Here is a 13,888-nt window from a genome sequence, read left to right on the forward strand (position 1 = left end):
TCCAAATGAAACCTAGTAAAACTATTTAAGAAAAAGTGAGAGCACTTTCTTTCATATCAATCTTGTTTAAGGTATGAAATCATTCACACACCCTTTTGAAATTTCTTGACTTAGCCCCACCCCCACCCTCTTTCAAATTTGCAGCCTGGCCAGCAATTCCCTCTTTACCCCACCCCCTCAACTCTTAATTTATTCCCCAAACCGTGTCTCTAAAAAGCCACAACTTTTTTTCCAACCCTCTCAAAAACACATTAAAAGCCTTTCCTTTCCTCTCACCATTCCCCCAAGAGACCTCCAATGTTAAGCCAATTCCCCCTTTCCCTTTCCCTTTGCATTCCCTTCTTCATTTTACTTTCCTTCTCAACTCTAACTCATAGTGCTAATTCCGCCACACAAGCCTCTAAGACTCTCCTCCACCGGTTTAAGGAAGCTCCTAAATTCTACAATTCCGCGAATTGTCCCTCTACTACCCTGATCACCAACCCGAATGAGGACCACTACCGCGACCACGACCACCACCACTACCACGACGAGAGTGAAAATATTTGCTATGACAACGCAGTCCATGTAGCCATGACTTTAGACGCCATGTACATTCGCGGATCAATGGCCGCGATCCTGTCAGTCCTGCAACACTCCTCGTGCCCGCAAAACACAATATTCCATTTCGTCGCTTCAATTTCCGCTAACGCATCACTCCTACGCGCAACCATTGCGACATCATTCCCGTACCTTAAATTCCGTGTCTACCATTTCGATGACACGGTCATGGCCGGCCTAATCTCGACCTCAATCCGATCCGCACTCGATTGCCCTCTAAACTACGCCCGTAGCTACTTATCCAACATTTTACCTCTCTGCGTGCACAAAATTGTGTACCTAGACTCCGATTTAATTCTCGTCGACGATATTTCAAAATTATCAGAAACACCATTAGGCCCCGACTCGGTCCTAGCCGCACCCGAATATTGTAACGCCAACTTCACATCATATTTCACTCCCACATTCTGGTCCAATCCATCTCTATCATTAACATTCGCTAACCGAAAAGCATGTTACTTCAACACCGGAGTCATGGTCATAGATCTTGATCGTTGGAGACTCGGGGATTACACAACAAAAATCGAAGAATGGATGGAACTTCAAAAAAGAATGCGAATTTACGAGCTAGGCTCATTGCCACCTTTTTTGCTAGTTTTCGCAGGAAACATAGCTCCGGTTGATCACAAATGGAACCAACATGGCCTCGGAGGAGATAATTTCCGAGGCCTTTGTCGAAATCTTCATCCGGGCCGTGTTAGCTTGTTGCATTGGAGCGGCAAAGGCAAGCCTTGGGTGAGACTAGATGCTAATAGGCCATGTCCACTTGATGCTCTATGGGCTCCTTATGATCTTTTGAAACCTCCATTCTCTTTTGATTCTTGATCAAACATCAAGAAAATGAAGAAGATGATGGTGGTGGTTGGAGTTAAAGATCTTAATAATATCTGCGGAAAGTGTATAAACACTGCAGATGATGATCAAGACGGTGGTAAGGACTTATCCTCTGTCGCAAAAGACTTAAAAGTTCCATGTAAACATACAAGTCCATACAGTTTGTTCTGTAAATTGTGTTTTAGATTTATTTGTTTGTGAATTATGTTGATATTTTTTTGTAATAATAAGGATAGAAATCCAAGACAAATATATATACACATTATATTACTCTTTAAATTTATCCATATTTTTTGGTTGTGAATCAACTTTATGATCCTGCTTTACCTTTTGTTGATTGCTTTTAGCATGTTAGAGAACTGTGTTTGTTTGTTTTTGTTTAATTCATTGTTCACCTGATTTTACATCACTTTTCTACTTTTGAGACAACTCAACAGCCAAGATATTCAATCTTTTTTATTATAAATTTTATTTATTTATAAATTATAAAGCAAGAGGTTGAAATGAATGGATAAATAATTTTAACTCTAACTTCTATTATTTAAAGTCAAGGGTAAATAAGATGTTTTAATTGTATTTGCTATTTAAAATATTTAATAATAAAAATTTTTATTTTCAATTTCTATCAGATATTTTTTATTTATGGTTGCGTAGACTTGTATATATATAGCTATATGTAAAAGTCTCCACCAGCACGATGGAATATGGACAGAATTTGCCAGCTAATTAATCAAATTGATATATTCTTTTCTTATAGTAAAAAGCCAAACGTAGTGATGTAATTACATAAATGAAAAGTATTGAAAACTACCTTTTAAAATAGTAGAAAGAAAAAGGTTGATAATGATAGAACAACTTTATTAACAAAATGTAATTCATCATTAAAATATTTAATAGGCCTTTCAATCATTCAATGGTATTAGACCTCGACCCTTCTTATCTGGTTTCTAATTTCGTTAAAATTTGTTATCCTTGATATAAATAATATACTAAATATATTATATAATATTAAAGCTGGAAATATGAAAGGTGATTATTATATTGGTTGAGATCTATATTTTTCTTTCTAAAATAATTGTCCTTTACTTCTTTTCTTTAGAGGGCCGGTCTATACCATTCTCATAATAATAAATATTATGCACAATTTATTGGAGATTCATAGATTCAAAATTGATAAATCATGATATTAGAATAATTTATTAATTGAATATAATTCATCGCAACTTCTATATATCTTAAAAATAAAGCGAAATTAGATAGCTAACTAATTTGTAAACTTTTAAATTTATTTTCTAGAAACATTATCTCATATAAGAGTTGAAATTTAAAGATAATATTATATCCACAAACTTTATATTGTACTGATTTATTATATGCAGGAGGAATCCTATCTGATTTTAGTATGACTATGGAAGATCAAAATGGAATCCTACAACATGCATGAATATGACTAATCATAAAGAAAAGCCTTAAGGCAAGCATCTGTAATTGGATCATGCCTGCCATTTTGTCGGTTGATGGTTTTTTCTGTTATAAATTGGGAACACATAAGTTGAATATTGCAGAATACTGTGGAAGACATGGGATAAAATATATAAAAATATGTATATACAATTTATATATTATTCTCTAAGAAGAATTAATAATCAGTGCTTGACTATGTTTTACCCTAATCTGCAAGAATATCAGGTTTGTGGTCTATATTGTTCTTGATGCATTAACATAAATGGTACTCCCTCCCTTTTATTTCCCCCATATTTTTAAAAGTTTTTACTGTATAATTGAATTATAATTTTATGAATTCACTATATATCAATGTTTTTAAAATCCTTGATTTATTAAAAATTCTGATTAATTTTAAAAAGAATTCCATTTGATTGTATTTGCAAAATGAGATTAATAAATTTAGTTATACAGTCAAAACACTTTAGAAAAGAAACCTAGAGTAATATTACAATATACTTGCAGTTCGGTCAAAAACCGACAAAAGCACGGCTAAAATGTTTGTTGCAGTAAATAAATCTATTTTAGTTGCACATTATTAGTTGATGGAATGAGAACCGAAATAATTTCTGCAGTGACGCCAAACAGTTTGCTTGTATTAATAATAGAAAACCCATGTTCTGAAGGTAAATTGATGCTCTGAAACTTGAGGACAAGCGTCAGATGTTGGAGACATGTCTCATGACAGTGCATATGCAGCTAGTCCCCAGAAAACAACAAATGAAAACGAAATTTGAAACTAAGGAATGTAAACCGAAAAAAATGTGTTTCTCGTGCTTCCAATCATCAGTTTCTATGGCTGAGATTTGTGGACAGTATTCGTGACTTCGAGGCAGAGAAAGAATACTAAGCAATACCCTTGGCTTCATCCTAGGGCTTGGATACCGTAGAGGTCGACTGCACTGGAGTCCTTGAATTTCTGCAATTGATCGTAAAGTATGTCAGATCTAAGCTTGCATTTCTAATTTAACATAACAGCCTAAATGTTCATGTGTATCGAAATCATTAAATTCCACAGACTATGTTCTTATTCACAAATTTCATCAAGAAATGAATATGATGTATGAAAAGCCTGTAACCTCCAGAATGTATGAAAATGTCCCCCAAGTGATTCTGGAAGAAGGAAAATAGTTAAGAAACAAGTTAGCGGTCAGGAAAAGCTTTCAAATCCTGATTCAAAAGTCTAAAGTGTGATGGGGTCAGTGACAATTACATCGGGAATCTTACTCCATATAACTAAAACACTTCGAGTGACTAACCCAGAGCAGAGCACAATGTGCTGCCACCAATTACAATACGTTAGTGTTTGGACTACAAACACATGTAACATGAGAAAATCCCCAGAGGTTTCTACTTATACACTGCATTGCTGCTAATGATGCCAAGTTGCTTATCTAGATGAATATGCACCACAGCACCAGAAATAAAATATGCGAAAAGGTCGGCTGACATTTGGTTACAAGATAATAAAGAAAGCTGGCTTACATTTTGCTGCAGCAACAGATTTCTGTAGTATATGCTCACTCAATACACCCCAAGGATATACATTTTTCTGCCCACAAGATTTTGGAAAAAACAAATAAGATGACTCATCTTTATCTAGAAGAAGTATTTTTTTTCAAGATAGTGAAGTAAAGATGATAATAAAAAAGATCAAATCTTCAATACAATATTACTAAATACATTGAAGTGTAGGCATAGCATGGAATAGGATCAAATCACAACTTCAATCATTGACAGGCAAAGTAACAACTTAAAAATCAACAACTGGCTAATAAATTAAAAAAAATTGAGAAAAGGACAGGGTTAACGATGAGAAGTAGACAAGTAATATTGAAAAGAAAACCGAACTTGTTACTAGTTTGTAGCTCTGTGTAGTGGTGTTGGCTTGAATAACTAGTCTCAATTTTTTTTTTTATAGATACTAAAACAGGTTTTCCATGTATAGAAGTTCATAATTCTTCAAATGTATAAAAATTCATAGTTCTTCACATCCAGGACATATCCACCCTAAAAAAATGCTAGTATTAAAAAAACAATAAAATTTAGTTAGGAAATTTTTTAAGGAAAAATTAGATTTGTAAGGAAGTTTGCATACCCAGTGTCCTAAAATGAACAGTTGATTGAAGTCATTGACGTCAAGCATAGAAACCAAAAAAGCCTTAAGAAATTATGTACAAGCAAAACAAGAAAAAAATAGTAACAATAATAATCAGCAGATTTTGCTCGCTTGATGCAAATGTGAGAAAAAATAGCCAGCTTTTCTAAATGTGCCGATTTGTGCACTAATACTTATTCATGTACTATTGCGATCATTTTTCCATGAGATCCAAGTTTATCCACCGGATATTCTAGGAGTTAGATAAGTTGTTAACTATATCAAGTGCAGTTATCGTTCTTATAGTATATATATTGTTTTAAACAAAGACAAGTACGGTTTAATTGTAGGTTTCCGTTGACAGAAGGCTCAGCCACATATCATTGGCCTTTTGACACTGCAGGGTACTAAGATCGGCCTAAAAAAGTAAAGACTTATGTGCTTTTATACAGAATTGGACTATATAGAAAAGGGAAATTTGCAAAAATATAACCAATGTTTTTTTAAAAAAAATAAATCAAAAATGCGGTCAAAGTTGCATATGTAATTGCAATGCTGGTTGAAACTTGAAAGCATTGGCTTTTTGGTTGCAATAGTTGCAATTGAGGTTGCATATAAGGCAGCAACTATTTTTGGAAAAAAAATCTGCAACCTGGGTATTTTTGAAAAGAGCCTTATAGAAAATACTACTAGAGTAGATTTCAAATAAACTCATTATGGACTATGTTATCATAACAACTGCTCCAAAAAAATGGATCTATTTATACAGGGGTTGACAGTTGCTTCCACTTGCCTTTCAATAGTCATGAGAATTCAGATGATATGCCTTAAAAAACTATTGTCTTCCAAAATCTTCTTAAATATATAAATTACATTTTGTTTTTATCCAGTAATCTATTAAATAATCTACCAAGAATAGGTTTAAAAAAAAAAAGAGGCTAAACTATACAAGATTGCAGGATGTTTAGGGTTTTATCCACGAACTAGATAGCAGAATCTGCATTATTAGATATCTCATCATGCTAGTACAGTTAGAGAATATGATCATAAACTTTTTATGCCTGAAATAATGTCCAAAAGCTTTCATATTAAATTTCAGTTCTTTCTTCATAATCCTCTTAGTTATGACTAATAATAATTTTATTGTGCAACTATAAGTGCTGACAAATTAAAGCTGAAGTACAGAAGCGCATCGTCAAATTAATTTAGTGAAAGAGTAACCTTTAAGTCGCTGCAGCATGATAAGCATCAAGTAGATCTCCTCCATTTGTCTTCGCTTGGTTGGAATGGAATGGAGGAGAATGGAATGAAAAGTGATCTTTACACCAACAAGCCAATTCTTTTTTCATTCTCTCCCCGTTCCATTTCATCCAAGTGAACACAACCTAAGCCATCTGTACACCAACTCAACAAGCCAATTTTCCAAGGAATCTGAAAAAATGTTGATAGTATGCAGAACTTAAAAGTAGATAGTACGCTAAGAAAAACCAATGAAGATAGTATGCAGAATTAAAAAATAAAGAAACATGCTAATAAAAACCATTGAGCAGAATCATCAGAGAATAGAAATCAATGAGCAGAAAATGAAGATGACATATACTGGCAGTAGTTTCTATAGATCACAGCAGATGTTATTAATGGACACAGAAAATGTGCAGATATTACACATGCATACCACTTGAGAGATATTTCCGTTTCCCTACACAAGGTCCCTTGTCTAGAAGCACTAGCAATCCTTACAGTTTGGGTGACTTTCCGCAAATATGCCTGTTTCCTTTTCCAAAAAAAAAAGGAGACAAAATCAACTTGAATTTAGACATGAACGAGAGAGAAGCTTCCGTCAATTGCTGACTTCCTCACCTCCACTCTTTCAGGTGGCATTACAAAGTTGAGCTATCTGCTATCTTCTTAGTTAAAACCAGCGGTGCCCTATCCATCCGCATAAATATGAGTGCCTGGCTCATAGCATCTCTGTAATCCACTTACCTACACAAAACCTTTGTCTAGAAGCAATAGAAAAACCCAAAGTTTTGGTGACTTTCCACAAATATGCCGCCTTTTTTTTCCCACAAGAAAAATGACGAAATCCACTTGAATATAGAAACGAACGAGATAGAAGCTTCCATCAAATGCTAACTTTCTCAACTCCACTTTTTCAGGTGACATTACAAAGTTGAGTTATCAGCTATCTTCTTGATTAAAACAAGCGGTGCCCTATCCGTCCGCATAAATATGAGTGCCTGGCTCATAGCATCTCTGCTGGCTTTCTGTGCATCAAGACTCAAGTAAAGCTTTTTAAAATCAGGGTCCACCGCATCTGCTGTATGCAGTGACTCCCTTGATGTAGTTGTATAGTCGTAAAATAGTCCAATAAAGCCTTTGGATCAGTAACGTCTATGGAGGACACCACATTATGAACTGGATCCATGGTGTATACTTTACCACTCATGTCAATCTCCAAATTTTGATGCATTGTCCACCTATTTAAATTAGAGAATTCCTCTAAATATGAGGATTAGTTAGCAACATTAAAACCTGTCTCTCTAACCGTTTCAAAATAAGCTTTGAGCTGCCAGTAGAAAACCTTCAAAGTGTTTATAAATCCTTGGAGAATGGCCAACTATCACCTTTTAAAGCATGGTCTCAGTCAAAAAATAAATAAATAATTTACATTAGGCTGACTTTGTTTTGGACCCTCGTCTAACTGATGGATCCTATTCTCCAAAAGTTTCTACAGTCCCGAGACCATGGCGTCTTGCAGAATGCATACTTCTCCACATCAACTACATCTCAATTTTCTGCAAGGCTGTTATTCCGGATGATACTGCCATTTTCTACAAGTAACTTGGCCAATGTAAGACCATAACTTATCATGTTAGGTTTATATGCCTGAACCTCACAAACAATTGTATGGTGTTTCTCTTATACAGCATACCCTCCAACACAACAATCTCATGACCAACATGAACCAACCTCTCCTCTGCAAAGAGTTTGCATTGGCGGGTCTCCATCTCAGGAACTGCATTCTCCCTCTGAAGCCCTAAAATCTTTGACATAGCCTCATCGGCAGCGCTTGTCTGTTGAAGATGCACTTCTCTCCTCTTTCTCTGAAAGATCCGCAATTGCATGCTGTTTTGCTGACCATTCTAGAAATGCAACACAATCATGTGAGATCTCAACCTTGCCAACATGAGATATACCAAGACCAGGCACCAAACACCTGTTCTCTTTTGTAAGTTCATATAATTTTTACTTTAGAGGTTGAAGCACTGTCAACTTACACTGTAGACTGGCAAGTACAGCTTTGCTGTAAATTAAAGCAAAACATAAAGTGCACATATTATTTTGGACACAACTGGTAAAGGGATCATCAACATGCACATATTATTAAACAAGCTTTACTTAATAAAAGACCTATAAAACTTAAAGTTCAAGAGTGATGCAACAAAACGTACCAAAGTGTGTCGCTGAATCTTTAAGTGAGAGCACTTTGAAGTGAACTACCTCCCTGTTTAAGTTGAAAAAGCTTATCTTTACAACAGTAATCCACAGGCCTCAGAGTATGAATTAAAAATTCACTTCATCCGCAAAGGAACCAGATGAGATGACATAAAGAGACAAAACAGAATTTGTCCAACAGTTCGTCAGTGCCTTTGTATGGTTGGCACCAATATTACCCGTATATCTTATCATAGCAAGAGACTGAAACCTCCAACAAAAAAACTGGATATCTCAGTAGCCCCAATAATATTCCAGTATGGAAATACTTGTCAAATAAAGCATTGTTTTACCAGTGTTTTCGGTCACTAGCCTAATGAATATGCAGCGTCTGACAGATTCCATGCATCAGAAGCTTCTTCATGCCTTAAGATTTCAGGTGATTTAACTGGCTCGTAAGAAGAAACAGCAGAAGAGAGACTCTTGACATGTATAATGTCGTGAAGTTCAGAAATCTTTTGCGCATCACCGCAACTAATATTACGTTGAGCCATTGAACAGTAAGTCTTGATATGAGGGTCTGTATTTTCTTTCATCGTATGATCCAAAAGCTTCAGTGCTTCTTCAGTATTACCTTGCTTACGAAGACCATTTATTAAAGCAGAGTAGGTACTTGTAGAAGGCAAAATCCCTTTTTCTATCATTTCGTCTTTCATTTTAAGGGCTTCACTAGTACAACCAGTCCGACAATATTCATGAATTAATGTATTAAAAGTGATGATGTTGGGAGCTACACCTTTTAACCGGAGTTTATGAAAAAGCTTGAGAGCTCGATCAATGTTTCCAGATTTGCAGAGTCCGTTTATAAGAGCGTTGTAAGTAGCAATGTTTGGAATAACACCCCTGTTTAGCATCTCATCCCGTAATTTAAAAGCTTCACTAACATTACCAGCAGCTGAAAAACCATGGATTAGGGTACAGTAGGAGAACTCGTCAAGAACAAACCCTCTCCGTGACAAAGTAACTAAAAATGCTTTTGTGTCATCAACCTTTCCAAATTTGCACAAGGCTGCAAGGGCTACATTATACACAACGTTGTTGGGCAGAGGAGAAAAGTCAGCACTCATATCCAAGGAACTTGCAATTCTGTGAACATCTAATTTCTTCGTGTCTGACTTGGTTAATATGCCAAAAAAGCTATGGGCTTCAACAAGATCAAAATCCATCATCTTCTGCAGCAACAAATTTGCTTCATCAGCCCGGTCAAGCCTATATAGCCCGCTAACAAGTGCGCTACATATAATTAAATTAGGAGCCAAACCCTTTTCGGTCATCTCAAAGTATGTATTAAATGCTTTATCAAGCAAACCAGCCCTGCACCACCCAGCAATCAGTGCACCGTAAGTTATAATATTTGGGTTCAAGCCCTTGCAATTCATCTCAACAAGTAAATCTGTTACTCTACTCAGCTTCTTTATTTTGAAAAGTCCAGTTATGAGTGAATTGAAAATTTCTATTGAAGCAAGAATATCCTTTCTTTCCATTACATCCTTAACATTAAGTGCTTTTTCGACATCCCCGAATTTACAATAGCCATCAGCAAGGGTCCTGTACGTAATGCCGTCAGGTGAACAACCTAAATCCTGCATGTTTTGAAAAATCTGCTCTGCTTCGACCATTTTCCCCATCTTACATAAACCATTAAGCATTATGTTGAAAGCATAAGTACTCCTTGTACATCCTCTAGCTAATATATGTTTCCACAGCTCTAAAGCTTTCACATAGTCCCCTGCCTTAAAAAGCCCGTCAAGCAAAGTGCTGTATCCCACGATGTCAGGTGCCACCCCTCTTTTCAGCATCAAAGACCAGAGGTTCAAAGCATCTTCAAGTGCACCATCTCGACACAAACCTTTCAGAAGAGTGTTATAAGTTATAACAATCGGTTCTATGCCAACAGATAGCATCTTTTCACAGAACTTGAAAGCCTCTTTTGTCTGACCTCCCCTGCAGTACCCATCTAGCAAGGTATTGTAGCTGTACAAATCTGGCTTTATGTTCCATTTTGCCATACTCCTAAAAACCCCCTCAGCTGTGCGAATTTGACCAAGCTTACAATACCCACTGATCAAAGAGTTGCAGATAAAAATATTTGTCTTCAGCCCGTATTTTAACATCTCATCCTGAACCCTAACTGCATCATCCATTCTACCAACTCTACAAAATGCATCAATCAACACACCAAAGGCATGCTCGTCCATAACCAACTCACCGTCCTCCACCATCCCACACAACACTCTCTCCGCTTCTTCCAACTTCCCAGCTCTGCAATAACCCTTAACAATCAATGTATCCGTAACCACATTCTTCCCTATCCCCCTCTCCCTCATCATCAAAACAACCCCTTCCGCCCCTTCCACATCCCCACTCCCAACATACCCATTAATCAACCCATGATACGTCCACACATTCATCTCCAATCCCAACTCCTCCATCTCTCTCAAAAACTCGACACCCCTCTCAACCCTCCCATCCCTACAATATGCATTCACCATAATCGTGCACGTATACACATCCGGAACAACCCCCACTCTCCTCATCTGATCAAACACACAAAACACCGTCCCATACTCCTTCTCCCTAACCAACCTCCCTAACAACCCATTACAACACCGCAAACTCGGTACACGCCCACACTTACCCATATTATCAAACACATAGAGTGCATCCCTCAAAAACCCCTTTTCCACATAAACCCTCATAATCATCTCAAACACCGCCCCCGAAAACCCGAATTCTCGATACACAACCACCAATCCCCTCCAAATTGTCAAACCAAAACCCTCACCGCCGCAATTTTCTGAGACCAACCGATCCAAATAACTTCTTGTCTCATCATACATTTTCCCTCTCGCTAAAATATGCACCAATTTGCAATAACAACGAACCCCGGGCCGGTAATTCTTCTGCTTCATCGCATAATCGAAGAAGTAAAGGCACGGCCCGGGGTTCAATTTGAGTGATCCCAACACGGAATTCAACAGACTATCTGAAAACTCAAAGTTGAGCTTGTGAATACTATTGTATCGGTGGAGAGTGAGGAGCCGACAAATTCGGTCAGCTAGCTCAACTTGACTCAATTTGTATTCGTCTCGGGGCTTCCAATTGAGAGCTGGGGTTGAGTGGAATGAGCGAATTTTTCGGAGGATGAGATGGGAGAATCTGAGACGTTGATTTGAGAGGTTCATTTGATGGGGTTTAAGGGTTTATGGGTGGGAGATGGTAGGTTGGAGGGGAGATGATGAGGTGAGTGTGTCCGTTTTCATGGCGGTAAAGTTGGAAATTTGGGATTTCAAAGGGATGGAAAGTTTGTGCGGGTATATACAAGAAATATTTTGTGTAAATGTCGGAAAGCAAGGTAGATCATTAATAGTACATGGAGTATTAACTTCAAGTTGGGTTTGTGTAGCCACCGGCCCGTGTGCACTAAGCATTGGGTTTGTGTAGCCAAATCGCGGAATTTTATGTGTGGTAGTTGTATACTAAAGAGTTCATTATTATTAAGGTGTGAGAGTCGAGAGCCCATAAAAATGAGTCAAATTTATATAATTTCATTAGCATATGTTCATGCGCAAAATCCGAAAATTTAATTAAAATAGTGGAATAGAGAAAGAAGGATGGATGAAATGGTGAAACCTATTGATTTTTAATACTCCCCCGTTCCAATGGATTGTATACGTTATTTTTTGGCACGCTTTTTAAGATTTTTTTAAAATATAGCTCCACAATTTTTTTTGAAAAATTTTCTTTTTCTGAATAAAAATTTGATATTTAAATTTTTATTTAAAAAAAGAAATTTTTAAGAAAACATTATGTAACTATATTTTGTTGAAGCCTCGAAGTGTGTGCAAACAGTGAGCATATACATCCCACTAGGACGGACGGAGGGAGTACTATATAATAAAGAGATAGTGGAGTAAGAGTGGTGTGAAGGGGAGGAAAAGTGGGAATGTGGTGGGACACATAACACATTAATTATTTTAGGAAGTTTTGTAATGTAAATAAATAGGCGGGACGTAAAAAAAAACCGTAAATAATCTTGTGGGATGAAAAGAGTATTAGTATTATTATTATTTTATTTTTTTGAGAAAATGAATTTCATTAATCATGAGAAGAATCATTCAAAACATACTCCACCACACAAGCAGGAGGAGCAATGAAAGAGTTCACAGTTCCTAACAAACAAGGGAGTTTAGCTATATTATGAGCTACTCCCTCCGTCTCTTAATACTTTTCCTGTTAATCATGTGCGCGTTTGCCAACACACATTTCTTATCTTTAATATTTTTAATTTCGTATTAGTATTAAATATAAAAATTTCACTGTATTAAAGTACTCATAAATACGAATCAAACAAGATCACTCATGACTATATTTTATCTTATAAATTATGTATAAATTAGTAGTCAATTGCTTACAATAAACAGTGCAAAAAGTCAAAACGGGAAATGTTTTTTGATACAGAGGGAGTACACAATTTGCTTGCCTCCGAACTTTTACATCCTGTCTTTGTCGTAGAATGTGTCTACAACTATCCAGAATGCTACCCACCTCAGAGTATTATTATTTTTTATTTTTTTGATTTGTAGGTTACTCCCTCTGTCCCTCTCATTTCGTTACGGTTACTATTTTGTGTTGTCTCTCTCATTTCTTTACGTTACTATAAATAGTAAGTTTTTCTCATCATTACCCCTACTATCTCATATTTAACAATAAAAACTACTATTACACCCACCACTTTCCTTCACTATCTCAAATCTATTATTAAATATTGATAGGTCCCACCACTTTACTCACTTTTCATCTAACTTTACTCATTTTTCACACATTGTCTTGGTCTCCGTGTCACCCTCCAATGTAAACAATTGAGGGGGACGGAGGGAGTATATCATCACATACATTATTTGCATTAATAAAATCATTTAATTATTAAAATTTTAACTATGTAGCATCACTCCCATCCAAATCTAGATTTGGTGTCATTAATACAAAAACAATTAAAAATTTGGTTTTAAAATTAATAAAATCAAAAATTTCAAAATATGAATATATGTATATAGGTCATTATGGATTTCACCGACAGCCATCTTATATAGAGTCCCATAGAGAATATTTAGTCAACTTTAAAATTTTATTAATAATTTTAAAATTAGTCATACTTATACATAAATATTAATTATAATGTTGAGAACATTTGGTCAACTTGAAAATTCTATTAATAATTTATAAGTAAAATCAAAAATAAAATTATTATCAATTAATATTAATAAATAATTGATAGATAGATGATAATATATATTATTTCTACCATCCATTTACGGTATATAAAAAGTAATTATAAAAATTAAATATTTAAAT

At 35.8% G+C, this 13,888-nt stretch overlaps 2 protein-coding genes across 10 annotated transcripts; one reads left to right on the forward strand and one right to left on the reverse strand.

Moving 5' to 3' along the window:
• Positions 1-215: 215 nt before the first annotated feature.
• Positions 216-1,713, forward strand: LOC108214245 (probable galacturonosyltransferase-like 1). Its single transcript, XM_017386132.2, has one exon. The coding sequence runs from the start codon at positions 298-300 to the stop codon at positions 1,423-1,425; it is 1,128 nt and encodes a 375-aa protein (XP_017241621.1). The 5' UTR covers positions 216-297; the 3' UTR covers positions 1,426-1,713.
• A 1,799-nt stretch (positions 1,714-3,512) lies between these two features.
• Positions 3,513-11,928, reverse strand: LOC108214244 (putative pentatricopeptide repeat-containing protein At1g19290). 9 transcript variants are annotated; one of them, XM_064088590.1, is made up of 7 exons: positions 8,491-11,928; positions 6,711-8,181; positions 6,257-6,466; positions 4,423-4,489; positions 4,151-4,216; positions 4,017-4,050; positions 3,513-3,856 (listed from the first exon to the last, which is right to left on the reverse strand). In XM_064088590.1, exon 1 carries the CDS (start codon positions 11,716-11,718, stop codon positions 8,842-8,844), a length of 2,877 nt encoding a protein of 958 aa, XP_063944660.1. In that variant the 5' UTR covers positions 11,719-11,928; the 3' UTR covers positions 3,513-3,856; positions 4,017-4,050; positions 4,151-4,216; positions 4,423-4,489; positions 6,257-6,466; positions 6,711-8,181; positions 8,491-8,841. The 9 variants fall into 9 exon arrangements, with proteins under 9 accessions (XP_063944660.1, XP_063944663.1, XP_063944662.1 ...); XM_064088593.1 differs by lacking the exons at positions 4,017-4,050; positions 4,151-4,216 and having other exon boundaries at positions 6,711-6,802; positions 6,896-8,181; XM_064088592.1 differs by lacking the exons at positions 4,017-4,050; positions 4,151-4,216 and having other exon boundaries at positions 6,711-6,809; positions 6,896-8,181.
• Positions 11,929-13,888: the final 1,960 nt, after the last annotated feature.

This window comes from Daucus carota, chromosome 3 (genome assembly GCF_001625215.2).
Source record: "Daucus carota subsp. sativus chromosome 3, DH1 v3.0, whole genome shotgun sequence".
Classification (NCBI taxonomy): domain Eukaryota; kingdom Viridiplantae; phylum Streptophyta; class Magnoliopsida; order Apiales; family Apiaceae; genus Daucus; species Daucus carota.